At 57.5% G+C, this 27,382-nt stretch overlaps 1 protein-coding gene across 3 annotated transcripts; it reads right to left on the bottom strand.

Moving 5' to 3' along the window:
- Nucleotides 1–126: 126 nt before the first annotated feature.
- On the bottom strand, nucleotides 127–27,360 carry TPST2 (tyrosylprotein sulfotransferase 2). 3 transcript variants are annotated; one of them, XM_068163274.1, is made up of 7 exons: nucleotides 27,262–27,360; nucleotides 14,493–14,562; nucleotides 9,348–10,257; nucleotides 6,827–7,025; nucleotides 3,552–3,602; nucleotides 2,211–2,259; nucleotides 127–658 (listed from the first exon to the last, which is right to left on the bottom strand). In XM_068163274.1, the coding sequence occupies exons 3-6, from the start codon at nucleotides 10,181–10,183 to the stop codon at nucleotides 2,230–2,232; spliced, it is 1,116 nt and encodes a 371-aa protein (XP_068019375.1). In that variant the 5' UTR covers nucleotides 10,184–10,257; nucleotides 14,493–14,562; nucleotides 27,262–27,360; the 3' UTR covers nucleotides 127–658; nucleotides 2,211–2,229. The 3 variants fall into 3 exon arrangements, with proteins under 3 accessions (XP_068019375.1, XP_068019374.1, XP_068019376.1); XM_068163273.1 differs by having other exon boundaries at nucleotides 27,268–27,360; XM_068163275.1 differs by lacking the exons at nucleotides 14,493–14,562; nucleotides 27,262–27,360 and adding an exon at nucleotides 12,194–12,251.
- Nucleotides 27,361–27,382: the final 22 nt, after the last annotated feature.

Genomic DNA, 27,382 nt, shown 5'->3' with positions numbered 1-27,382 from the left:
GCACTTCCGGCGCCAGGCCGCGCAGAGGAGCGAGCGCCCCAGGCGGGCTCGGCGGAGCGCGGCCTGCAGGAAGGGAGGCGCCGAGGCCGAGCCCTGGCGGGGCGGAGAGCGAGGGCCGAGGCGGGGTTATTAAACCAACACTTTAATGGTGTGCAAGAGGGCGGGGAGGAGGCGGGGTGGGCTCATATATTAACTCTGCAATAGCCTCTGTAAGTCACAGTGAAGGGCGGGGCGGGGAGGAGGGCATCACTCGCACGACAAAGGCTCCACAGGCCAGGACACCGAGTTGTGAGCCGGGACAGGAGAGCAGCGTTAGGAGACACAGAGACGCGACCGAACGAGTCCTTCACACGCCATTGAGCGAGTCCTCAGGCCACGGTGTACGATAAGCCTTCCCTCACCGCCACCACCCCCCCCCGCGGAGGCCGGGTTTGCAGCGCCGCTGGCCCCACGGAGGGCAGGGGGAAGGCAGGCAATGGGGTGTCCGAGGTGTGAAAGGTTTGGCCTTTGCAAATAAATGCAAATAACATTCCTCGTAGAGCAGTCGTTTTGGCAATAGTTACTGAGCAAGCAATATGCTTGGATAACCGATTCCCACTGGTGCTGCTTCTTTGCAAACTCCGCCTTGCTGGGCAACAAAACGGCTGTTTGCAGCATTCTGGAAGAGAACAGAAATAGAATAGAGTACAATAGAAGAGAATAAAGCAGGTGGGAAGAGACTTTCAGGATCATCCAGTCCAACCTATCATCCAACACCATCTAATCAACTAAACCATGGCACCAAGTGCCTCAGCCAGGCTCTTCCTAAACACCTCCAGGGATGGGGACTCCACCACCTCCCTGGGCAGCACATCCCAATGGCCAATCTCTCTTGCTGGGAAGAACTTCTTCCTAACATCCAGCCTGAACCTCCCCTGGCACAGCTTGAGACTGTGTCCTCTTGTTCTGGTGCTGCTTGCCTGGGAGAAGAGACCAACCCCCACCTGGCTACAACCTCCCTTCAGGGAGTTGGAGAGAGCAAGAAGGTCTCCCCTGAGCCTCCTCTTCTCCAGGCTAAGCAACCCCAGCTCCCTCAGCCTCTCCTCACAGGGCTGTGCTCCAGACCCCTCCCCAGTTTTGTTGCCCTTCTCTGGACACCTTCCAGCAGCTCAACAGCTTTCCTAAACTGAAGAGCCCAGAACTGGACACAGGACTCAAGGTGTGGCCTGAGCAGTGCTGAGCACAGGGCAGAATGCCCTCCCTGCTCCTGCTGGCCACACTCTTCCTGCTGCAGGCCAGGATGCCATTGGCCTTCTTGGCTGCCTGGGCACACTGCTGGCTCTTTTTCAGCCTTCCATCAACCACTACCCCCAGGTCCCTCTCTGCCTGGCTGCTCTCAGCCACTCTGCCCCCAGCCTGTAGCACTGCCTGGGGTTGTGGTGGCCAATGTGTAGAACCTGACACTTCGACGTGTTCAATCTCCTGCCCTTGGACTCTGAGGAAATAAAAGCAGCCTGAGGAGCAGGGTCTGGTCACATCAGCACTGCCCCTGCCTGCCTGATGGTTCTAAAGCAGCCAGCAGGCCAAGAAAAGGGTTAAAGAGTGAAGCAAGTCCCAGCTGTGGGGTGAGGGGCACACATCTGCCAGTTGCATTGAGTGCTCCTGCTGTGTTTCTTTAGCACAGTGGGTTGCTTCTGCACACCAACTGGTTCTGAAAGGGTTGGGTTTGGTGAGAGAAAATGACATTTTCTGCTTCAGCTAGCTAAAAAGAAAAGACAGGAAAAAACCCCACATCTCCACAGCTGTACCTGCAGCAGAAAGCCCTGCCTAGCAGCAGCTTTGTTTCTTCCCTAAGTGACAACAGCTGCAGCTGCTTTAGGTGTCACAGGTCCAGGGCACCTCCTGGAAGGCAGCTGGGGAAGCAGCTCAGCTCCTCCACGCCTTCCCACATCCCCTTCTTCACTCCTTGTCCCCCCAGGGACAGGCAGGAAGAACTCTCCCAAGTGGCTGCTTTCAGTTCTGCTGAAAATAAGGCCACTTCCAGAGCTCAGAAGGGAAGAACTTCTGAGCCATCAGCTCACAGGAGTGCATTGTCCTGGAAAGCCCAAAGCAGCTGTGAGGGAGGGGATTGTGGTTGTGAGCAGCCAGGCTGATCCAGGCACCCAAATGCTACCCCCTGCAGCAAAGCAGGGAGATTTCCCCAGGTCCCCCAACCCAGCACCAGGTCTTACCTGGAAATCATTCATTTTCTTAGTGAGAAGAGGATGTGTTCTGAGTCACCTGGAACAACCCAGAAACAGAAGGGTCAGCTGGAAGCCAGCATCTGCCCCCCGCAGAGCACTCCCAGCAGCAAGGAAAGGAAATGGTTAGGGCACAGAAAGAAGGACAAGAGCAGAGAGCCAGCAGCCACCAGGCTACAGCCTCCTGCTTTGCTGCTGATAGGGTAGGATAGGGTAGGGTAGGATAGGGTAGGGTAGGGTAGGGTAAGGTAGGGTAGGGTAGGAATAGAATAGAATAGAATAGAATAGAATAGAATAGAATAGAATAGAATAGAATAGAATAGAATAGAATAGAATAGAATAGAATAGAATAGAATAGAATAGAATAGACCAGACCAGACCAGACCAGACCAGGACAGGACAGGACAGGACAGGACAGGACTAGACCAGGTTGGAAGAGACCTCAGAGATCATCCAGTCCAACCTATCACCCAACACCATCTAAGCAACTCAACCACAGCACCAAGTGCCTCATCCAGGCTCTTCCTAAACACCCCCAGGGATGGGGACTCCACCACCTCCCTGGGCAGCACATCCCAATGGCCAATCTCTCTTGCTGGGAAGAACTTCTTCCTAACATCCAGCCTGAACCTCCCCTGGCACAGCTTGAGACTGTGTCCTCTTGTTCTGGTTGCCTGGGAGAAGAGACCAACCCCCACCTGGCTACAACCTCCCTTCAGGGAGTTGGAGAGAGCAAGAAGGTCTCCCCTGAGCCTCTTCTTCTCCAGGCTAAGCAACCCCAGCTCCCTCAGCCTCTCCTCACAGGGCTGTGCTCCAGACCCCTCCCCAGCTTTCTTGCCCTTCTCTGGACACCTTCCAGCACCTCAACATCTTTCCTACACTGAGGGGCCCAGAAGCCCCATAGCCTATTTTGGACACCTGCACACAACCACCCATGCACAGGAACTAGAAGATCCATCTGTAACCCTTAAACCATCCAAGCCACCCTCCCTACAGCAGGCAAGACCATGGCCCAGCAGCAAAACAGTTAGGAGTTTTGGGAAGAGAGAGAAAGGTTAAAAACCATCTTGAAGGAAGAGATGCAAGAGCACAAGTGTCACAGGACTCCACTGCAGGACACCACTCACAGGAGCAGGAGGAGGAGGTGAAGCAGCAGTGCCTGAGGGGCACAGGACACACAGCACAGCCCCATGGACTGGGGCAGGAGAGCAGGGACATTCCCTCAGCTGGTTGCCCAGCCTGCAAATGCCCGTAAGAGGGAGCAAAGCACCAGGAACCCAGGATTCAGCCAAGCAAGCAAAGCCCTCCAAGGGCCAGTGGATTCTTCCTTACCTGCAGATGACCTTTCAAGTTGGCTGGTGTTTTATAATCCCCCTTTAAAACCTATGGGAAAAGAGAAAGCTGCAGTGACCCTTCCAGGGTAGTGGCAAATTCACCTCAGCCACCTCATGAACCTGTGTCCCAGCATGTCTGAAGCAGCTGATGGATGCTGGCTCTGCACCATGGTGCTATGACTGGGGCCCTCCTTCCTGACTGGGAGCAGCACCCTGCTGGGGCAAGGGAACTGACACCAGCAGCTCTTCACTTCCCATTTTTAGCCTGGAGGAGGAGAGTGTTTGGGGTCTTTGCCACGTGCCAGGTCTCCAAATCCATCCCAGGAAGTATTTGGAAGGTCCACACCAGAGCCCCCAGCCCTGCCCAGGGTGCATGTTCACCCCAATCATGTGTCCTGGAACAGCTCTTAGCAAGCACAGGGAACAAGGAGGAGCACTTGGGAGTACAGACCAGCTCAAGGGAAGCTCTTCCAACCTGCCAGCACTGGCTGCCCATGATCTGCATAGAGTCCCACAGGGACCAGTCCCACCTGCAGGCATTGCCATAGGATCAAGCAGGCTGGAAAAGACCTCAGAGATCAAGTCCAACCTATTACCTAACACCTCCTGACAACCAAACCGTGGCTCCAAGTGCCACATCCAATCCCTCTTTGAACACCTCCAGGGACAGTGACTCCACCACCTCCCTGGGCAGCACATTCCAATGGCCAATCACTCTGAAGAACTTTCTCCTCACCTCCAGCCCAAACCTCCCCTGGCACAGCTTGAGACTGTGTCCTCTTGTTCTGGTGCTGCTTGCCTGGGAGAAGAGACCAACCCCCAGCTCACTACAACCCCCCTGGTGCAGCTTCTGACTTGAGGCAAGTCCCCAGCTGGTGGGGTAAAAAGGTTGAGTGGTTGTAAGCCACAGCAGGAATATATCTGAAACCCAACCTCCTCACCTTGAAAGAAGGGGCTCCAGAAAATATTCCCCTAGAACCTAATGAATCCCTCTTCCAATTTACTCAATGATCTCAAAGGTCTCTTCTAACCTGGTTAATTCTATTCCATTCCATTCCATTCCAGTCCAGTCCAGTCCAGTCCAGTCCATTCTCCATTGTCCTGCTGCCACCAGTGTGACAGGGAACACTTTGTCCAAGCCACCCTCATGCACATGCAAAGCTAGGGGCTGCAGAGTCCAGCCTCAATCCAGGGAGGAGCCACTCAACCATAAGGTTAGCTTTGGGCTCCTCACTCCAAGAAGGGCATTGAGGGGCTGGGAGTGTTACCAGAGCAGGGCAACCACTCAACCATAAGGTTAGCTTTGAGCTCCTCACTCCAAAAAGGGCATTGGGGGGCTGGGAGTGCTACCAGAGAAGGGCAACCACTCAACCATAAGGTTAGTTTTGGGCTCCTCACTCCAAGAAGGACATTGAGGGGCTGGAAGTGTTACCAGAGAAGGGCAACCACTCAACCATAAGGTTAGCTTTGGGCTCCTCACTCCAAGAAGGGCACTGGGGGGCTGGGAGTGTTACCAGAGAAGGGCAACCACTCAACCATAAGGTTAGCTTTGGGCTCCTCACTCCAAGAAGGGCATTGGGGGGCTGGGAGTGTTACCAGAGAAGGGCAAGGAAGCTGCTGAAGGGTCTGGAGAACAGGGCTGGTGAGCAGCAGCTGAGGAGGGGGGAGTTGTTCAGCCTGGAGAAAAAGATGCTGAGGGGAGACCTTCTGGCTCTCTCCAACTCCCTGAAGGGAGGCTGGAGCCAGGTGGGAGTTGGTTTCTTGTCCCTAGAACAAGGGACAAGAGGAAGTGGCCTCAAGTTGCGGCAGGGGAGCTTTAGGTCGGCCATGAGGAACAATTTCTGCGCTGCAGCAGTGGTCAGATGCTGGAATAGGCTGCCCAGGGTGGAGTCCCCATCCCTGGAGACTGTAAAGCTGTGGTGCTGAGGGTTTAGTGGTGACCTGGCAGTGCTGGGTTCATGGTTGGGCTGCAGGATCTGCAAGGTCTCTTCCAAGCAAAACAATTCTGTGACTCTACAAAGCACAGGCAGCTCTCTCTGGATTTAGCTGCTGGCTGTGGCTCTGCAGCTCCTTCCTCCCAGCTCTGCTCCAGGGACATGACTCAATACTAAAAACAGAAAAAAACAACCCCAAAACCCCCAAACCAACCAATAAAAACCACCAAACAACAAGGAAAGTCTTCTGGTGCTGCCCAAATGCCTTTTGAGCCTCCCCTCGCATTCCCTGCGGGCTGCTGGGAGTGGCTGGTGAGCAAGCCAGGGACACAGCACAGCCTGCATGGCCTCCTGGGGCCAGGCTGGTGTCTGGTGCCTGAGATAAGATCAGCTCACAGCAGCAGCTCCCACGCCTGGGTTCAGAGCAGGGCTGGAGAGGGAGGGCCAGGACAGTATCTGCCACCACAGAAGCAAGGAGCACCACTACAGAACGGTCTGTCTGAGCCACACCAGGCTCAACCCACCACACACATCTGGTTGGGCAGCAGCTGGGGGGAACTGTCTGTCTGTCCTTGTCTCCTGAAAGAACTGCAGAACGCTTTGGGTGGGAAGGGAGCCCTACAGCTCATCCAGCCCAACCCCCCTGCACTCAGCAGGTTGCTCACGGCCCCAAACAACCTGACCTGCAGTGCTTCCAGGGCTGGGGCATCTCCCACCTCTCTGGGCAACCTGGGACAGGCTCTCCCCACCCTCAGGGTCAAACATGTCTTCTCTCTCTCCAGTCTCAGTCTCCCTCTTTTACTTTCAAACCATCCCCCCTCATCCTGTCCCACCAGGCCCTGCTCAAGTCTGTCCCCAGCTCCCTGCTCAGCCCCTTTAAGCACTGAAAGGCCACCAGAAGGTCCCCCTGGAGCTCCTTTTCTCCATGCTGAACAACCCCACCTTTCCCAGCCTGGCCTCAGAGGAGAGAGCTTCCAGTTCTCCCAGCACTGCTGTGGCCTCCTCTGGCCCTGCTCCAACAGGTCCCTGTCTCTCCCGTGCTGAGGACTCCAGAGCTGGCCCCAGCACCGCAGGTGAAGTCTCAGCAGAGCACAGCAGAGGGGCAGAGTCCCCTCCCTGCCCCTGCTGCCCACACTGCTGGGGATCAGCCCCAGGACAGGGCTGGCTCTGGGCTGGCAGCACACAGTGCTGGCTCATGTCCAGCTTCTCACCCCCCAGCAGCCCCCAAGTCCTTCTCCACAGGGCTGCTCTCCAGAGACCTCTGCTCCTCTGTTGTGAGCTGAGCCACCTCTCCTGCTCCCAGGGCTCTGTGGCTGCCCAGCCCCCCAGCCCCACTCACTCTGTGTGTGTTGTTGACCACCAAGGGGTCGGGGTGCCCATAGTTGGGGGGGTTGGCATAGGGGTCGTAGCCCAGCCTGGCAAGCATCGGCGCGATGTGGGCCATGTCCTGCAGCACATCCCCAGGGATGTGCCCAATCCACTTGGACAACGCCTCCATGTTCACTGGCTTGATGACCTGGTCTGTTGACCTTTCTATCCTGGGGAAAAAGAAGAAAGAGAGAAACAAACAAGACAAGACACAAAGGTGTTGGTTTTCACCCTGAGGGCAGCCTCCAACCTCACATTTCTCTACCTCATCCCCAGGGGAGGTTTAGGCTGGGGAGGAAAGCTCACTGACAAAGTGCACAGATCATAGGATGCAGCAGGTTGGAAGGCACCCTCAAAGGTCATCCTGCCCTACCTACCCCCCTGCACTTAGCAAGAATGCCTCCAACTAGATCAGGCTGCCCAGGCTGCCCCATCAAGTTTGACCTTGGATGTCTTCAAGGCTGGGGCCTCAACCACCTTTCAGAACCCAGAACTGCCTCCAGAACTGGTTTTGGGTTTCTAGAACTGGGTCCTCAAAGACTGGAACAGGCTGCCCAGTGAGGTGATTGACTCCTCTATCTCTGGAGATGTGCTGGAGAGATGGAGCAGCTGCATGTCCACAGCTGCCCTCACGGCCTGGGGCACGAGCACCCATGCAAAGCCTGCTTGTCTGGTTCCCTTCTACCAGTGATGACACTTTGATATGCCAGATGTAAGCCTCCATTTAGGACATGAGAGCATTAAAGAGGAGAAGCAGCTGGGAGCAGGCAAGCACCTCCCTGGCACCCAGAGCCAGCTATCAAGGAGGGAGTGCTGGGGTGTGTCCCACCAAGCAGGTACGGCTTTGATTCTGCAACACCAGCACCAAACCTGGCAAGAACTGCTGCTCACTGCTGACAGCCAGCCATGAGCAGCCAAGCTAGGAGGCATCTGAGGATGGGTGGAGGAGAGAGGCATTAAAGAGCTCCTGTTTGAGAGCAAGCAGTTCTTTTCAAACTAGAAATTGCTTCTGCACTGTCAGGAGAGATGAACAAAGCAGCCACCTGCTCCTCAAATCCTCGCCTGACAGGCTGCTGTGTGGGGCTCAACAGATTGCTGGGGCTTAAATCATCTCCTCAGCAACACCAAACCTCCTGCAGCAAACCTGGATGTGCTGCCACCTCTGCCCCTGAAAAAATCATAGAACTGCTTTGGCAGGAGGGGTGCCATGAGGTGCTGGGCCCCCAGCTTCACCTGTACCAGCCCTGGGATCAGGCCTGCAGCTCAGGGTGTCACAGCATGGAGCATGTCCATGGCCTGGGCTCACCAAACCCCAACTGAAACCAGACCAGGGTATCTCCATGGAATGATAGAATTGTTTGGGTTGGAAAAGCCCTCTGAGATCATTGAGTCCAACCATCAGTCTACCCCCACCATGGCCTCTAAACCATGTCCCCAAGCGCCATGTCCAACACGTCTCTTGAACACCCCCAGGGGTGGGGACTCCACCACCTCCCTGGGCAGCCTGTTCCAAAGAAATGAAGCAAAGAAATGTTTCCCAGTCTCCAACCTGGCACGGTTTCAGGCTGTTTCCCCTCCTCCTGCCACCTGATACCAGACAGGCAGACACAGCTGATGCGTCTTTGCCCCTGGTTTTAGCCTTGACCCCAACAAAACAGCTCCTTGAAGAGAGTTGGGACTATTCAGTCTGGAGAGGAGAAGGCTCCAAGGAGATCTTATTGTGGCCCTCCAGTATCTGAAGGGAGCTACAAGAAAGTTGGGGAGGGACTTTTGAGGGTGTCAGGTAATGATAGGACTAGGGGAGGATGGAACAAAACTAGAAATGGGCAGATTGAGATTGGATGTTAGGAAGAAATTCTTCACCACGAGGATGGTGAGACACTGGCACAGGTTGCAGAGGGAGGTGGTGGAAGCCTCATCCCTGGAGGTTTTGAAGGCCAGGCTGGATGTGGCTGTGAGCAACCTGCTGTAGTGTGAGGTGTCCCTGCCCATGGCAGGGGGGTTGGAACTGGCTGATCCTTGAGGTCCCACCCAACATCCCTGGAGGTGCTTAGGAAGAGCCTGGATGGGGTGCTTGGTGCCATGGTTTAGTTGATTAAACGGTGTTGGGTGATAGGTTGGACTGGATGATCTCAAAGGTCTTTTCCAACCTGGTCAATTCAATTCAAGTCTAGTCTAGTCTAGTCTAGTCTAGTCTAGTCTAGTCTAGTCTAGTCTAGTCTCATTCTATTCTATCCTATCCTATCCTATCCTATCCTATCCTATCCTATCCTATCCTATCCTATCCTATCCCAATTCTATCCTATCCTATCCTAGCCTAGCCTAGCCTAGCCTATCCTATCCTATCCTATCCTATCCTATCCTATCCTATCCTATCCCAATTCTATCCTATCCTATCCTAGCCTAGCCTAGCCTAGCCTAGCCTATCCTAGCCTATCCTATCCTATCCTATCCTATCCTATGATGCCACGCTAGAAAGCCAGGACCCTCACTTGGAGAGGGACACGCCGCCGGGCTTCCCGATCAGCTCCTCGTGGTGCAGCAGCGTGTCGCTCCAGGAGATGCCCAGGAACTTCATGATGGCCTGCAAGGACTGCTCGGGGTGCAGCACCAGCTGCTCGTAGTAGACGGGCAGGCAGCGGGCCCTGCCGATCTCCAGGCACTGGGAGTACATCACCTCGATGGCTTTGTTCCACTTGGTGAGGCAGTCGCGGTAGCTGCTGAGGTCGAAGCCGGCGATGGTCACCTTGCGGCTGATCATGGAGTGGACGGAGGCGCGGCCGTCCCGCACCATCAGCAGGAACTTGGAGTTGGGGAAGAGCCTGGCCAGGTAGACGGAGGACTTGAGCGTGAAGGGGTCCTTGTTGCACAGGTACCTGGCGGGCTCGCCGTGCTTGGCGATCACCTCCAGGATGAAGGCCTGCATGGCGGCGTCCAGCACCTGGTCGGTCACCCCGGCCTCGTCCAGCCGCATCTTCTCGCGCCCGGACTTGGACCAGGCCTGCCGCATGGCCAGCAGGCGGGGGATGATGCGCGTCTCCTCCCCGCAGCGCACCTCGGGGTGGGCGTCCAGCATGGCCCGCATCAGGGTGGTGCCGCTGCGCGGGACGCCGCCGATGAAGATCAGGGGCATCTCCTTGCTGTAGCGGTACTCCACGCGGTTGGCGTCCAGCACCACCAGCTCCTCGCTCTCGGGCCGCATCAGCCCGCGCCGCCGCTCGCTCAGCACCTGCTGGCACCGCAGCACCTGCTGCCCGAGGTGCAGGGTCACCGTCAGGGCGGCCACGCAGCCCACCACCAGCAGCAGCCTCCTCATGGTGAGCCGCATCCTGCTCCCCACCGCGCAGGCTGGGGACCCAGCGCCTCAGCTGGCGGCTACTGAGCGCTCCACCCAGCGGGCATCTGCAAGAGGAACACACAGGGGTCAGAGGAGATGGGAGGGGATGGGATAGGGTAGGGTAGGATAGGATAGGATAGGATAGGATAGGATAGGATAGGATAGGATAGGATAGGATAGGATAGGATAGGATAGGATGGAATAGAATAGAATTAGGATAGGATAGAATAGAGTAGAAATAGAATAGAATAGAATAGAATAGAATAGAATAGAATAGAATAGAATAGAATAGAATAGAATAGAATAGAATAGAATAGAATAGAATAGAATAGAATAGAATAGAATAGGAATAGAATTAACCAGGTTGGAAAAGACCTCAGAGATCATCCACCCCAACCCAGCACCATCCAATCAACTAAACCATGGCACCAAGTGCCTCAGCCAGGCTCTTCCTAAACACCTCCAGGGATGGGGACTCCACCACCTCCCTGGGCAGCACATCCCAATGGCCAATCTCTATTGCTGGGAAGAACTTCTTCCTAACATGCAGCCTGAACCTCCCCTGGCACAGCTTGAGACTGTGTCCTCTTGTTCTGCTGCTGCTTGCCTGGGAGAAGAGACCAACACCCACATGGCTACAACCTCCCTTCAGGGAGTTAGAGAGAGCAAGAAGGTCTCCCCTGAGCCTCCTCTTCTCCAGGCTAAGCAACCCCAGCTCCCTCAGCCTCTCCTCACAGGGCTGTGCTCCAGACCCCTCCCCAGCTTTGTTGCCCTTCTCTGGACACCTTCCAGCATCTCAACATCTTTCCTAAACCGAGGAGCCCAGAACTGGACACAGGACTCAAGGTGTGGCCTAACCAGTGCTGAGCACAGGGCAGAATGAACTCCCTGCTCCTGCTGGCCACACTAATCCTGATGCAGGCCAGGAAGGAGCCACAGCCCAGTCTGCTGGCACCTCAGCAGCCAGACAGCTCCTGCTGGATGCTGACACCGTGCCAGGCTTTCATCATCGTCAAGAGGGAGGGGACAGGCTTTGCTCAGCTGCACCCTGAGATAGGACAAGGGGCAATGGATATAAAGTGCAGCACAGGAGGTTCCACCTCAATATGAGGAAGAACTTCTTCACTGGGAGGGTCACAGAGCACTGGAACAGGCTGCCCAGGGAGGTTGTGGAGAGTCCTTCTCTGGAGACTTTCAAGCCCCACCTGGATGTGTTCCTGTGTGACCTGTGCTGGATTCTATGCCCCTGCTCTGGCAGGGGGGTTGGACTTGATAAATTTTGAAGGTCCCTTCCAACCCTTAACATCCCATGACCCTATGATCTCTTTCACCTATCAGCAGCTTCCAGGCTATGGTGCCTACTATCCAGGAGATAATTAGAGGCTGCCTCAGAGCACACCCAAGGAGATTGTTTCTGGAGCCTTCGTGTACCCAGAAACAGGTCTGCAGCTGGGGCAAAGCTCCAGGAGCATTTTGGAGGAGAGCCTTTACAAGGAGTCTGTTCCACCCCAGGTGAAGCCCAAACCCTCCCCCTGCCCTTCTCCTTCCTCCTCAAAGAGAGCTCAGCACACCACCACCTTCTCACTTCTCTCAGCCACCTGCATTTCCTTGAGTTTCAAGGTGCTACAGCAAGGGAGGGAATGAAGCTGAAGCAGGAGAGAAACAAAAGCAGCTTTTAAAGGACTGAGTCAGGAGAAGCAGTTACCCATCAGAATGAAACACACAAATGGTTCAACCAACCAAAGGCTACCAGCAACACAGAGTCAGCACTAAAGCAGAGAGCTGTTTGGGTTGGCAAAGCCCTCCAAGATCATCCAGTCCAACCATCACCCCACCACCACCACAGCCATTAAACCACGTCCCAGAGTGCCATGGCCACCCATCTCTAGACTCTTAGATGCCCTCCATAGAATCATTTTGGTTGGAGAAGACTTTTAAGGTCATCAAGTCCAGCCATGACCCCAGCAGAGCCAAGAGAAATCCCCTCCTGCAGAGACTCACATCAAAATCCTTGCAGCCTTCACCTGGCATTGAGGCTCTGGGGTTTTTCCTGTCTCCTGGGGTAGGATGTCCAGCAGGGAGCTGCAGCTTCTGCAAGTCCTCTGCCCTGCTGCCTGCCAGGGGAGGACTCCTGGGAACGCTGGCACCGCTTCCCACACCCTCCCCCATCCTGCTCCATTTGGGAGCTCAGGTTTTGCAATCCTCCCCTGGGCTCACCCAGGGATTTCAAGTCCTTTGTGATTATGTGGCCGGGGTGGGAGCTGAATGGAGGGGAAGGAATGGGCCATCCACGTGTTCTGCTCTGCTGACAGCCCCAAGAACAGCTGCAGGGAAACCTGAGCTCCAGGAAACAGCACAGGGAGCAGCAGATCCTGTGAAGCCCCTTGGTGTGGGGAGCAGGCAGGAGATACATCCCAGAATCATAGAATTGTTTTGGTGGGAAGAGATCTTTCAGCTCCTCCAGACCAACCTTTAACCCAGCACTGCCAGGGCACCACCAAGCCATGGCCCTCAGCACCACATCTCCACAGCTTTGAAACCCCTCCAGGGATGGGGACTCCACCTGGGCAGCCTGGGCCAGGCCTGAACAACCCTCAAGGGGAAGAAATTGTTCCTCATGGCCAACCTAAACCTCCCCTGGTGCAACCTGAGGCTGTTTCCTCTCATCCTGTCACTTGTTCCTTGGGAGACCAACCCCCACCTGCCTCCAACCTCCTTCCAAGGAGTTGAGGAGGAAAACTACTGCAGTGATGCAGGGCCCATGCTCATGTTCAGCAGTCACATCACCACCACCATTACTTCTGTGGCTCTTTGGCATCCTGCTTGACCCCCTGGCCAACATCCCAAGGCTAAAGGGTTTCAAGTGCCTGGCCACATCCCATAGGAAAATCCAAGGAGTCCAATGCAGCTGCCTTTGTGGAGATGGAGATCAGAGAGGGGAGAACAAACAGCTCTGGCTTTTCTGCAGCAGTCAGAGGCATGGCAAATCCAAGGGCTCCCCTGCTCCTTCCTGCCACCTTGATCTGTTTCAGCCCTGCAAAGACCTTCAGATGTTCACTGTAGAAATAACTCCAAATGCCCACAAGAGCCATTCCAGTGCTGGGCAGTGGGAGCAGGCAGGACTTAAGGCCAACTGGAGTAATTATGCAGCCCAAGGCAGGCTAATTAGCAGGAGAGAGCTGCAGCTGAGAGGAGGCTGGAGCACAGAAGTGCTCTGTTCTGAGCTTCCAGCAACCAATTCCCACCCAGAGGGATTTGGTGTGCAGGAGGAGAACAAAAGGCACTCCCTGGGTGAAGTGGGAGCCTGGCTGGGAGGTGGTGGTACAGATCCCACTCCAGCAATGCTGCAGCACAGAATCCCAGTGTGGGGGTGGGGGGGAAGGACCTCTGGAGATCATCCAGTCCAACCCCTCAGCTCAAGCAGGGTCACCCAGGATCACAGGATCATGGAATTGTCAGGGTTGGAAGGGAGCTCAAGGATCAGCCAGCTCCAACCCCCCTGCCATGGGCAGGGACACCTCACACTACAGCAGGTTGCTCACAGCCACATCCAGCCTGGCTGCAAACACCTCCAGGGATGAGGCTTCCACCACCTCTCTGGGCAACCTGTGCCAGTCTCTCACCACCCTCATGGGGAAGAACTTCTTCCTAACATCCAATCTGAATCTACCCATTGCTAGCTTTGTTCCATCCTCCCCAGTCCTATCACTCCCTGACACACTCAAAATCCAGAGCAAGGATACCCTCCTAGTCCTTCAGCTGAGGCAGGCAGGATGGGCACCCTGCTCTGAGGCAGGCAGGCAGGATGGGGACCCTGCTCTGAGGCAGGTAGGCAGGATGGGGACCCTGCTCTGAGGCAGGCAGGGATCAGGGAGCTCTGCAGGGCTTCTCAGGCACACCACAGCAGGGAGTGGTGAGGGGAAGCAGAAATCCAAGTGCCTGCAGCCGAAGCCCCCGAGTGCAGCTCGGCCACAGCAGGACAAGGACAAGCTGTGACCCACAGCCGAGAGCTCTGTCCCTGAGAGGCTGGTACAGAGAGTGTGGGGGAGGATGGGAGCTGGCAGGGAAGTGACAGCAGTGCAGTGACAAACAAGGGCATGAGAGGTTCCACAGGCAGAATTCTTCCTCATTCTGCATGCTGAGCAGACACAGCCCTGATCAAGGCTCGAACCACTCCGTGTCAGCTTGCGAAGGCAACGGAGTATTCACGGGGTGCCAGGGCACAGCCACTGCAGGAGACCTGTGCCCACCACCAGAGGGGAGCCCACCACTCTGGCAAGTGCCATCTGCCTGGGCTTACCTTCCCCTGGGGAGTTCATTTTGCTGCTAGCCAAGCTTCATGCTGCAGCACAGGTGGCCAACAAAAAGACCTAAGAGGGAAGAAAAGCCACAACGTCAGTTTGTTTATCATGGTGACAAGTGATGCAATCCTCCTCCTCCTCCTCAGCACCCTGCCCTGCTCACAGCCTCCCTCCCAGCCCAGGGGAAGGTGGTCCCAGTGGAGCTGGTGGTCTCAGCTCAGTGCTGGCAGGCAGACATGGCACAGCTGCGACTCATCTGCCAGCCCCAAGGCGTTGGCACTGCTCCACCGTGAAGGAGAAAGCCAGGGAGGCAGGAAAAGTGGCTGCTCTTTTCAAACATGAAGGATCCTGGAAGGGGGAATCCTCAGGGGACCAGGAGCAGCTGGGATGGTTAAAACCCAGGGGGCAATGGTCTGAACGTGTCACGATCCCATCGCACACAAGCCAGCAGTACACCAGCAGAGAGGAAGCAGCTGGAGGAAGCAGCTCCCAGCCCCCCCTCCCCGGGACAGGCTTTGGTAAACACACTGAAACCAGGCAAAAAGTGAGGCTGTGGTCACAGCCCCCAAACCAGGAGTGGCAGGAAGAGAGGTGGCCCAGAGGATTCACACATCTGCCAGGTCCCACTCATGCCTCCCACGGAGGGCACGGGGATGCCAATCGCTGCACGGGGAGTTGCCCACGCTGCCAGGAACTCCTCAGCTCCAGCCCAAGGTACAAAGCTCTCTCCACCCTCACCATCCCTTCCCCGTGGCACAGAACCCTCCCAGGCAAGGAACCAAACCCCACACACCACCCCCAACACCAGTGCTCCCACATGGACATGACTCCTGTGCCCATGAGGGCAGCCATCTGCACCACCTTGGCTGAAGCTGCCTGGCAAGCACAGTGTGTCCCAGTGACAGTGTGCCAGGCATGCTGGTGGCACTGCACCTGTGCCCCTGCAGGACACCCTCCTCCAGGCACTGGAGGGCAGAGGAGCACCCTCCTCTGAGATGGGTGGGCAGGATGGCACTCTGCTCTGAGGTTGGATGGGTACCCTGCTCTGAGGAGGGCAGGCAGGATGGGGACCCTGCTTGGAGGGCAGGCAGGGAGGATGGAGACCCTGCTTGAAGGGCAGGCAGGATGGGCACACTGCTCTGAGGCAGGCAGGATGGGCACCCTGCTCTGAGGCAGGCAGGCAGGCAGGATGGGCACCCTACTCTGAGGCAGGCAGGCAGGATGGGCACCCTGCTCTCAGGCAGGCAGGATGGGGACCCTGCTCTGAGGCAGGCAGGCAGGCAGGATGGGCACCCTGCTCTGAGGCAGGCAGGCAGGATGGGCACCCTGCTCTGAGGCAGGCAGGATGGGCACCCTGCTCTGAGGCAGGCAGGATAGGGACCCTGCTCTGAGGCAGGCAGGCAGGATGGGCACCCTGCTCTGAGGCAGGCAGGCAGGATGGGCACCCTGCTCTGAGGCAGGCAAGATGGGGACCCTGCTCTGAGGCAGGCAGGCAGGATGGGCACCCTGCTCTGAGGCAGGCAGGATGGGGACCCTGCTCTCAGGCAGGCAGGATGGGCACCCTGCTCTGAGGCAGGCAGGCAGGATGGGGACCCTGCTCTGAGGCAGGCAGGATGGGCACCCTGCTCTGAGGCAGGCAGGATGGGGACCCTGCTCTGAGGCAGGCAGGATGGGGACCCTGCTCTGAGGCAGGCTCACAGCATCTGCTCAGAGCCCCAGGCTCACGGTGAGGCTGCTGCAGCCGAGTCCTTCCCACAGCCAGCTCCCAGCTGCTGCGGGAGAGCGTCCCAGCCTTAGAGGACGTTCCCGAGGACACTTCAAGCAGGGACACTCATTGTTATTCCAGCCACCCCAGAGTCTCCTCCTCTCCTTGCCCAGCTGCCAGCCAACGTCACACGGCTGCTCCACTGCAGCGCTCCTTAGAAACCAGAGGAAAACTCCACCCAGCACCAGCTCGGCAAGACCTTCTCCTTCCCTGCAAGACCTTCTGCTCCGTCCCAGCCTGACCTCCATCCGCCACCGGCTCCGGATGAGACTGCAGGAACCTCTGGCAAGCGCCCAGCCCATCCCTGGCTGCGCTTCTGCAGCGCCACAAAGGCTCTGGAGCAGGCAGGCAGGCAGCACTCGAGCAGCCCAACCTGAAACACCCTGCCCAGGAAATGGCTCCAGCTCTCGCTTGTGCACAGACAGACGCACGGACACACAGACACACACACGCAGGCTTCCTTCCTGAGCCCATGCGGACAGCGCGGCTGAGCGAGCAGCGGCAGCGACCGCAGCATCCACGTCCTCCTTTCACCTGCCCCTCCTGCCAACGGGCAAAACCACCAGCGCTGCCAAAACCCAGCCCCGGGCACAGCCTGGCACCATCTGTGGTGGGGAAGCAAGATCTGAGCTCTGCTTGAACGCAGCAAAGTGTTACCAACCCCCCCCACCCCCCCGCCAAGAGAATCCTCCGATGGTTCGGCGGCGGAAGGGACCTTAAAGATCATCGAGTTCCAACCCCTCCCTATCCCAGGGGCAGGGACACCTCCCTCTAGGAGCAGGTTGCTCAAGGCCTCATCCAGCTCATCCAAATCATGGAATCATAGAATCAACCGGGTTGGAAGAGACCTCAGAGATCACCAAGTCATAGAATCAATAAGGTTGGAAGAGACCTCAGAGATCACCAAGTCCAACCTGGCACCCAACACCTCCTGACTACTAAACCATGGCTCCAAGTGCCACATCCAATCCCCTCTTGAACAGCTCCAGGGATGGGGACTCCACCACCTCCCTGGGCAGCACATCCCAATGGCCAATCTCTCTCTCTATGAAGAACTTTATCCTCACCTCCAGCCTAAACTTCCCCTGGCACAGCTTGAGACTGTGTCCTCTTGTTCTGGTTGCCTGGGAGAAGAGACCAACCCCCACCTGGCTACAACCTCCCTTCAGGGAGTTGGAGAGAGCAAGAAGGTCTCCCCTGAGCCTCCTCTTCTCCAGGCTAAGCAACCCCAGCTCCCTCAGCCTCTCCTCACAGGGCTGTGCTCCAGACCCCTCCCCAGCTTTGTTGCCCTTCTCTGGACACCTTCCAGCATCTCAACATCTTTCCTAAACTGAGAGGCCCAGAACTGGACACAGGACTCAAGGTGTGGCTTGACCAGTGCTGAGCACAGGGCAGAATGACCTCCCTGCTCCTGCTGGCCACACTCTTCCTGATTCTATGAGGAGAGGAAATGGCCTCAAGTTGATCCAGGGGAGGTTCAGGTTGGATACCAGGGAAAGTTTCTTCCCAGAAAAGGGTTCTCAGGCACTGGGAAACAGGCTGCCCAGGGAGGTGGTGGAGTCACATCCCTGGAGGGCTCTAAAAGATGTGTGGATGTGGTGCTGAGGGCCATGGTTTAGTGGTGGTGGCTCAGCAGCAGCGGCGTGTTTGGGAGCTCCAGGCAAGCAGCTGGGGCAGATGACCTTTAAGCTCTCTTCCAACATGGAACAGTTTTATGGCTCTATCAAACTATTGCTGTTAACTGCAGGTTCCCCCAGAAGGACTTAGGTGTGGCCTGGCAAATTTGAGCTCAGCCCAGTGGTGCTCAGTCAAAGGATGAGAGCTTGCAGGAGCCTTTGTGGCAGCACAGCAGCAGAAGCTGTGGTCACTGGGAGATGTTCTCAGAGATCTAACTCACATCTTCACAAATCAGCAAAGTCCTCCTCGTGCAATTGAGAGCCTCCAGTTGATTCCTAGGGGGAACTCAACACAAAACCAAGCCTGGCCTGCCTGAGGGGGCCTGCTGCCATCCCAACCTCAGCCCATGCTCTCATAGCATCACAGAATGCATCAAAGGAGCCTTGAAGCTCGTCTTGTCCAGCCCTCCTGCAGGCAGCAGGGACACCTCCAACTAGATCAGGTTGCCCAGGGCCACATCAAGTTTCACCTTGAATGTCTCAGGGGGTGGGACCTCAACCACATCCCTGGGCAACCTGTTCCAGTATTTCATCACCCTCCTTGGGAAGGACTTCCTCCTGATGTCCAACCTAATCTACCCTGCTTATGCCACACTTCTAACAGGTCTTTCAACACACCCAATGACTCCAAGGCATCTCTTTTAGCAGCCCTGAGATGCTCAGGTCCTGAGGAGGAAGCAGCAAACAGCAGGAGGATGAAACAAGCCCCAAGAGAGGAGCTTGTATCAGGAATAGTGTGGCCAGCATGAGTAGGGAAGTGATTGTCCCCCTGGACTGGTCACCAGGTTCAGTTTTGGGCCCCTCACTCCAAGAAGGACATTGAGGGGCTGGACTGGGTCTAGAGAAGGGCAAGGAAGTTGGTGAAGGGTCTGGAGAACAGGGCTGGTGAGGAGCAGCTGAGGGAGCTGGGGTTGTTTAGTCTGGAGAAGAGGAGGCTGAGGGGGAGACCTTCTGGCTCTCTACAGCTCCCTGCAAGGAGGTTGCAGTGAGGTGGGGTTGGTCTTTTCTCCCTAGGATCAGGTGACAGGATGAGAGGAAATGGCCTGAAACTGTGTCAGGGGAGGGTGAGGTTGGAGATCAGGAGAAATTTCTTTCCTGCAAGAGTGGTCAGGCGCTGGAACAGGCTGCCCAGGGGGGTGGTGGAGTCTCCAACCCTGGAAGTGTTCAAGACATGTGTGGCCATGGCACTCTGGGACATGGTTTGAGGGCCACGGTGGTGTTGGGCTGCTGGTTGGACTGGATGCCCTTAGAGGGCTTTCCCCACCCAAGCAATCCTGTGATTCCCTTCTCATTGTCAAAGCAGCTGGAGCAAAGGCTGGGGAGGAGATCTGAAAACCTTCCCCAAGAGGTGGCTGAACAGCAGCAGGCACAGAGCAAGCAGCCAGCTCTGCCAGCTGCTGGTGCTCAAAGCATGGCTGTGGCTCAGCACAGCCCCAGCCCCGTTGCACAACCCCACAGCTGCCAGTCCCCCAGCGCTGCCAATCGATCCCTGCAGGGTCAGCCAGCTGATGGGAGCAGGGTCCAACCTTCTCTGCCCACCCTGGTCAACACCACAGCTGCTCACAGCAGGACAGGAGCTTTGGACAACCCTCAGGCTCCAAGTGGCCAAAGGAGAAGCTCAAAATTCAGCTGCTCAACACAACCTCCGGCGCCCGAAAGTCCCCCCCAAGAAGCTGCTTGCAGGACACCACGTGGCAAGAGCAGCAGCACCACAAGCAGAACGTGGTTTGCCTGTGGAAGCTGAAGATGCACTGCAGGCCACAGATCCCCTCACAGCAACAGGAATCAGAAGCCAATTCCAAGGCAGAGAGCACCTCAGGGCTCCATGGCCCTCTGAAAATCCCCCAGCAGGGCAAACCGCATCGTGGTTTGCACCTGCAGCACCACCACCATCCCAGGCAGAACTGGGACAGTCCAAATGGGCACAGGCTTGCAGACAGAAAGCTCCATCTAGACACAAGGAGGAACTTCTTGATGTTGAGGGTGGTAGAGAGCCCTGAAACTGGCTGCTCAGAGGCGGTGGAGCCTCCGTCGCTGGAGTTACTCAAAGCCCACCTGGCTTTGCCATCCTGTGCAACCTGCTGTGGGTGAAGCTGCCCTGGCGAGGGGGAGGTTGGACTTGATCTCCAGAGGTCCCTTCCAACCCCCACCACCCTGTGGTTCTGTGAGAAGGCTGCAAGACTGCGTGTTAAGCACCCAAAGCTCAAGGAGGGGGGCCCCAAGCTTGCACCTTAGCACCCAGGCAGCTCATCTCACCCCCACAGCAGCTGCAGGACATGCCAGCTCTGCTGTCCCCATGGGTCCTGCCCCACTGCCTTTCAGCTGGCTGCACTCAGCACCAGCCAGGGGCCCTCCAGCCCTCAATAAACTCTACAATGTGGAACCTTGAGCTGAAGCTGCTTGACTAGGCTCTTAATCACAGCAAGAAAGAAGCCAGTGGGCATCTCACAGCACAGGGGGATTGATCTTATATTACTTTGAGGCTATTATGATCAGAAAGAAAAACATTCTATTTCCCTGCTCAGTGCTCCAAGGCTCCTGAAATAACAGCATTCCCACCAGTGTGAAGTGTCTTTGCTCCACCAACCTCGGGGGCCCAGCACAGCAGTGGCATTTTATCACCCATCCATGGAAACCACACCACCCAGAGGTGCAAAGCCCTCCCTGAGGCAGCAGCCTTTGTCTCAGACTGCCTTATTCATTATGAAAGGCCCAAAGTGAAAGCTGCTGGCAGAAGGCAGGGGTGGAGGCACCAACCCCAGTGACCTGGCACAAACCACTGCACCCCAGCAAAGCTCTAGTGTGGGGTGTCCCTGCCCATGGCAGGGGGGTTGGAACTAGGTGATCCCTGTGGTCCCTTCCATCCCTGACTGATTCTGTGAAAGCTCCAGCAAAGCCAGGGAGGAAGGGGCTCACCAGGTTCCCTCTTGGCTCAAGGAGCAGGGGCAGGAATCACAGAACTGGTTTGGTTGGAAAGGTCTTCTAAGAGCATTGAGTCCAACCACGACCCCGAGACCACCATAGCCATCAAACCATGGCCCAAAGTGCCATGGCCACAGGTTTCCTGAACACCCCCAGGCATGGTGACTCCACCACCTCCCTGGGCAACCTATTCCAAAGCCTGACCAGGAGGCTCAGCTGCTGCTGGAAGGAGCAAGACAAAGGAGGGAGGTAGAGCCATGGGCTGTGAGGGATGGATGCTGGAGCAGGAGGGGTGTCTGCGACCCTCCAAGTGACAGATGGGGCCACCACTCCCCCCCGGATTTCTTGTCCTCCACTTTGGAAGCACTTGTGCTGAAGCAGGAGAGGAGCTCTGTCAGGAGTGGAGCTCCTGACTTTTAATTAACCCACAGCTCCAATCAACAGAGCTTTACCTTTCCTTAATTACTCTGCAGTGGCTGCCTCAGGGGGACGGAGGCGAAGGCAGCGCGGGTGGCGCCTCGCCAGCAGTGACAGACAGACAGACACACTGCCACGCTCCCTTGCCCCCTGACCAGCAGCCCTCCACATCCCAGTCCCCCCCCAGGAGCTGGATGAGAGGTTCCTGAGAAGCACAGAGCTGTTCCCCGCTCCTCCAACCTCCCAAACCCCACCCCTGGTCGCAGGGAGGTCCCCAGAGAGGAGCCCAAGCCTGCAGCTCCCACATTAGCTCACCAAACCTTGGCTCTTCCTGCCCAAACCAAGATCCCCCGTGGTGGGCAGAGCCCACCAAAGGTCAGGGGAGGAAGAGAAACAACCAGGAACAAAACATCCTGAGCATCTTCAAAAGCCACATTTTTGCAAGCCCACATGCCAACCCAGGAGTCTCCACAAGCTCCATCCCCCAAGATCAGGGCATGCAGGACAGAAAAAGAAGCTGTTTCTGCAAGAGAAACCCCCAAAACCTCAAATTTGCTTAAGAAACACAATCAAAATGTTTTATTTCCTCAGCCAGTGACAGCAGCCCTGCCCAGAGCTGAAGGCACACATGCCTTGGGCTGCAAGGTGGGGGAGGAATGGTGCTGTACCCACCTCCTTCTGCCCATCCCTGCCCCCATCCCTGTGGGCACACCTTGACAGGCTGGAGAGGTGGGCACAAGCCAACCTCAGGAGCTTCAACAAGACCAAGGACAGGGTCCTGCAGCTGGGTGGAGGCAACCCCAGGCACAAATCCAGGCTGGGCAGGGACTGGCTGGAAAGCAGCCCTGAGGAGAGAGACTTGGGGGTGCTGGGGGAGGAGAAGCTCACCAGGAGCTCTCAGTGTGCACTTGCAGCCCAGAAAGCCAATCAGATCCTGGGCTGCAGCAGCAGAAGTGTGGCCAGCAGGGCAAGGGATGTGATTCTCCCCCTCTGCTCAGCTCTGGGGAGACCCCACCTGGAGTCCTGCCTCCAGTTCTGGAGCCCCTATTGCAAGAGGGATCTGGAGGTGCTGGAAGGTGTCCAGAGAAGGGCCAGGAGGATGAGCAGAGGGCTGGAGCACCTCTCCTGTGAGGACAGACTGAAGGAGTTGGGGCTGTTCAGTCTGCAGAAGAGAAGGCTCCCAGGTGACCTCATTGTGGCCTTCCAGTATCTGAAGGGGGCTACAAGAAGGCTGGGGAGGGACTGCTCAGGATCTCAGGGAGTGATAGGACTAGGGGGAATGGAATGAAGCTGGAGGTGGGGAGGAAGTTCTTCCCCATGAGAGTGGTGAAGCCCTGGAATGGGTTGTCCAGGGAGGTGGTTGGGGCCCTGTCCCTGGAGGTGTTTAAGCCCAGGCTGGCTGAGGCTGTGGCCAGGCTGATCTAGTGTGGGGTGTCCCTGCCCATGGCAGGGGGGTTGGAACTAGATGATCCTTGTGGTCCCTTCCAACCCTGACTGATACTATGATACTATGTCCCCTGCCACAAGGGCAAGCAGTTTTGGGTGCTGCCCAGCACCATCTGAAGATGTGCCCCCCACCCCACCCTGCTCCATGTGGTGCAACACCCATGTGCCTGCACAGCTCCCAGGGAGGACGTGCCACAGCCTCCAGCCAAGCCTCGGGGTGGGGGAAGCTCTTGTGAAACTGGATGGGAGAACAGGAACTGGGTCCTGCCCAGATGTGCTGCTCTGGCCACCAGCAAAGACAAATTACCCTGAGAATGCATAGAATTGTCAGGGTTGGAAGGGACCTCAGGGCTCAGCCAGTTCCAACCCCCCTGCCACGGGCAGGGACACCTCACACTACAGCAGGTTGCTCACAGCCACATCCAGCCTGGCTGCAAACACCTCCAGGGATGAGGCTGCCACCACCTCTCTGGGCAACCTGTGCCAGGCTCTCACCACCCTCCTGGGGAAGATCTCATGGTGAGGAGCACATCCAAGTGCTTCACAGCTCAGTTTCTGCCTGCAGGAGTCCAGCTCTGGGTCCTCTGCTGCCACTCACAGCTGCAAATGCTGGGCCACCAAGGGCTGTCCCTGTATGCTGCCCTTCCTCCTCACGCTGCCCTTCCTCCTCACGCTGTCCTTCCTCCTTATGCCACCCATGGCAGCAGCCTGTAGCTGGGGCAGCTCCAGGAGCTGACCTGCTGGAAAGCAGCTCCGTGGAGAAGGACACTGGAGTCCTGGTGGACTTCAAGTGGCCCATGAGCCAGCAATGTTGCCCTTGTAGCCAAGAGGGCCAATGGTCTCTTGGGGTGCATGAAGAAGAGTGTGGCCAGCAGGTCAAGGGAGGTTCTGCTCCCCCTCTACTCTGCCTTAGTAAGGCCACATCTGGAGTACTGGGTCCAGTTCTGGACCCCCCCAGTTTAACAGGTCCCTTTCCAGCCCCCACCATCCTGTGTTTATCTGTGGGCTGCAGCAGCTGCAGAGCTCAGGGGTCAGGGCTGTTCCTCCATGGAGAAGCACCTCACGCCACAGCCACGTGTCCAGTCCCCATCGAGGGTTTGGGCTCAGGTCTGGGAAGCAGCCTCTTGCTTCACTTCTGAGGGCTGTGGCTTGAGCAGCCCTCTGCTGCTGTTGGTGCTTCTTGTTTGCAAACCCTGTGAGGGGACAAGGGGCAGCTGCTCGGTGGCCCTGAGGCACACTGCATGGCTCCACAAGCAGGGCAACTGGCCAGGTCCCAGCAGTGGCCTCCCAGTCCCAGCATGGTAGGGGGGTGGAACAGACCTCTGGAGATCATCCAGCGGCTCAAGCAGGGGCACCCACAGCAGCCTGCCCAGGAGCACAATGTCCAGGTGGGGTTGGAATGTCTCCAGTGAAGGAGACTCCACAACCTCTCTGGGCAGCCAGCTCCAGGGCTCCAGCAGCCTCACACCAAAGAAGATTCACCTCCTGGTCAGATGGAACCTCCTGGGTTCCACTTTGTGCCCTTTGCCCCTTGTCCTGCCACTGGGCACCACGGACAAGAGTCTGGCCCCAGCCTCTTGCTCCCCACAGGTCCTGTGGCTCTCACTACAGCAGATCCTCTCTGGGGCTGCTCTTCTCCAGGCTCAGCAGCCTCAGGGCTCTCAGCCTTTCATCCTCACAGAGACACTCCAGGCCTCTCAATCCTTAGATCCTCCAGCAGTTCACAGGAACTGTGGAGCCCAGCACTGGACCCAGTCCTCCAGATGTGGCCTCACTAGGGCAGAGCAGAGGAGCAGGAGAACCTCTCTCAACCTGCTGGCCACACTCTTCTTGATGCACCTCAGGAGCCCATTTGCATCTTGACCATGAGGGCACATTGCTGGCTCAAGGACAGCTTGAAGTCCATGCACAGACTGCAGGCTGGGCAGGAAAAGTCAGCCCTGAAAACCAACCCAAATTTGAGGCTGAGGGAGTTGGGGTTGCTTAGCCTGGTGAAGAGGAGGCTCAGGGGAGACCTTCTTGCTCTCTCCAACTGCCTGAAGGGAGGTTGTAGCCAGGAGGGGGTTGGTCTCTTCTCCCAGGCAAGCAGCACCAGAACAAGAGGACACAGTCTCATGCTGTGCCGGGGAGGTTCAGGCTGGATGTTAGAAAGAAGTTCTTCATAGAAAGAGAGACTGGCCACTGGAATGTGCTGCCCAGGGAGGTGGTGGAGTCCCCATCCCTGGAGGTGTTTAGGAAGAGCCTGGCTGAGGCACTTGGTGCCATGGTTTAGTTGATTAGATGGTGTTGGGTGATAGGTTGGACTGGATGATCTCAAAGGTCTCTTTCCAACCTGGTTAATCCTATTCTATTCTATTTCAGGGGCTGCTCCCCCTCAGGAGCACCCTGCAGCCCTCCTCTCCCTGCTGCCACACATCCCCCCACACACACAGGCACACAGCAGCAGAGAACCCTGCTCGCAGGAACCTTCAGAACCTGCGTTGGCACTTGACAAGCTCCCCCTCCCCCCACCCCTCCCGCCCCCCCACGGGCATGCTGCAGCACTCCCAGAAAAGCAGCATCGGATTTTGGAAGCCTGCTGGCACCGAGCCCGCTCCTCGCCTCGCCAGCCCTCCCTCGGTGCCCGCGCAGCAGCAGCAGCAGCAGCAGCAGGGCCGTGGTGCCATGGGGACAACTCCAGCAGCCCTCGCGTTAAGTACAAGCCGCCGGCAGGGCCGGGCTGTGGCTCGCAGGAGAGACAACGTGTGGAGCGGGGCTTCAAGCCCTGAGATGGGTTTTGGACCCGGCCCCAGCGTGCAAACAAACACAGAGAGGGCCAGGACGAAGCCCCACGGCAACGCGAACCCAGCCCTGCCCCGTGGAGGGGGGGTGGTGGTGGCCCCAGCTCATGCTGCCCGCACCGGGAACCTGCTGCCAGCAGCTCCAGAGACCACCGCTCGGTCCCAAGGAGCTGGAGCTTCCCGTGGAAACAGCGTGGGTCTTGCAGCACCGTGGGGCAACAGCCCCCCTGAGCTTGCCTCTGCGCACTGTGTACTGCACAACACCCGGCGCCCTGCATCCCTCACAGCCTGAGCACCCTGAACCACTCTAGGCACCCAGCACCCTGCATCCCTCACATCCTGAGCATCCTGAACCACTCTAGGCACCCAGCACCCTGCATCCCTCACACCCTGAGCACCCTGAACAGATCCGGGCACCCAGCACCACTCTAGGCACCAAGCACCCTGCATCCCTCACAGCCTGAGCACCCTGAACCACTCTGGGCACCCAGCACCGCTCTAGACACCCAGCACCCTCCATCCCTCACACCCTGAGCATCCTGAACCACTCTGGGCACCCAGCACCACTCTAGGCACCAAGCACCCTGCATCCCTCACATCCCTCACATCCTGAACCACTCTGTGCACCCTCAACCATTCTGGGCACCCAGCACCCTGCATCCCTCACACCCTGAGCACCCTAAACAGATCCGGGCACCCAGCACCACTCTAGGCACCGAGCACCCTGCATCCCTCACATCCTGAGCACCCTGAACCACTCTGGGCACCCAGCACCCTGCATCACTCACACCCTGAGCACCCTGAACAGAATTGGGCACCCAGCACCACTCTAGGCACCGAGCACCCTGCATTCCTCACATCCTGAGCACCCTGAACAGAATTGGGCACCCAGCACCACTCTAGGTACCAAGCACCCTGCATCACTCACATCCTGAGCATCCTGAACCACTCTGTGCACCCTGAACCACTCTGGGCACCCAGCACCCTGCATCACTCACACCCTGAGCACCCTTAACTGCTCTGTGTAGTGCACCCAGCACCACTCTGGGGACCTGGCACCCTGCATCCTTCACATCCTGAACCACTCTGTACACCCAGCACCACTCTGGGCACCTGGTACCCTCCACCCCTAACTGACTGACCACCCTCAACACACCCCCTCCCAGCACTCTGCATCCCCCAAGCATCCTGCACCACTCCAAGCATCCAGCACCCTGCATCTGGCACTGCCCTGAGCACCCAGCACCCTCCACCTGCACCACTCCGAGCACCCTGAACCACTCTGTGCACCCAGTACCACACCGAGCACCCAGCATCCTGCACAGGAAAGCGCTCTGAGCACCCAGCACCGAGCATCCTTCATTCCCGCCCCGAGCCCTGAGCACCCTGCACTCCCCACGCACCCAGCACCCCACACTTCTCCGTGCACCGAACACCCGGAACCGAGCACCCTGCATCCTCCCCACACAGCCCTCACCGAACACCTCTCCGTACACCGAGCACCCTGCATCTCCCCCCCAAGGCACAGAGCATCGAGCATCCCACGCCGCCCGGCGCACCGGCCGCTCCGCACCGAGAGCCTTGCACAGCGGGCACCGAGAGCCTTGCACAGCGGGCACCGAGAGCCTTGCACAGCGAGCACCGAGCGCTGCCCGCCGCGCTCCCGCACCCCCTGCCGCTACCCAGCACCACCCCGGCAGCAGAGGAAGGAGCACCGCGCTGCTGCCGGAGTCGATCCCCCACTCATCGGGGCCACCGTTACCGTTACCGTTACCGCTGCCGTCGCCGTCACCGCTGCCACCGGTCCGGAGCGGCGCGAGACGCGGCGACGTCACGCGCACGAGGGGACGGGATCCCCGGGGCCGCGCATGCGCCCGGGGGAG

The sequence above is a fragment of the Melanerpes formicivorus genome, unplaced genomic scaffold (genome assembly GCF_026170545.1).
Source record: "Melanerpes formicivorus ecotype bairdi unplaced genomic scaffold, bMelFor1.0.p_v2 SCAF_72, whole genome shotgun sequence".
Taxonomy (NCBI): Eukaryota; Metazoa; Chordata; class Aves; order Piciformes; family Picidae; genus Melanerpes; species Melanerpes formicivorus.
Note: the sequence above shows the minus strand (reverse complement) of the source record. Positions and strands in the feature narration are given on the sequence as shown.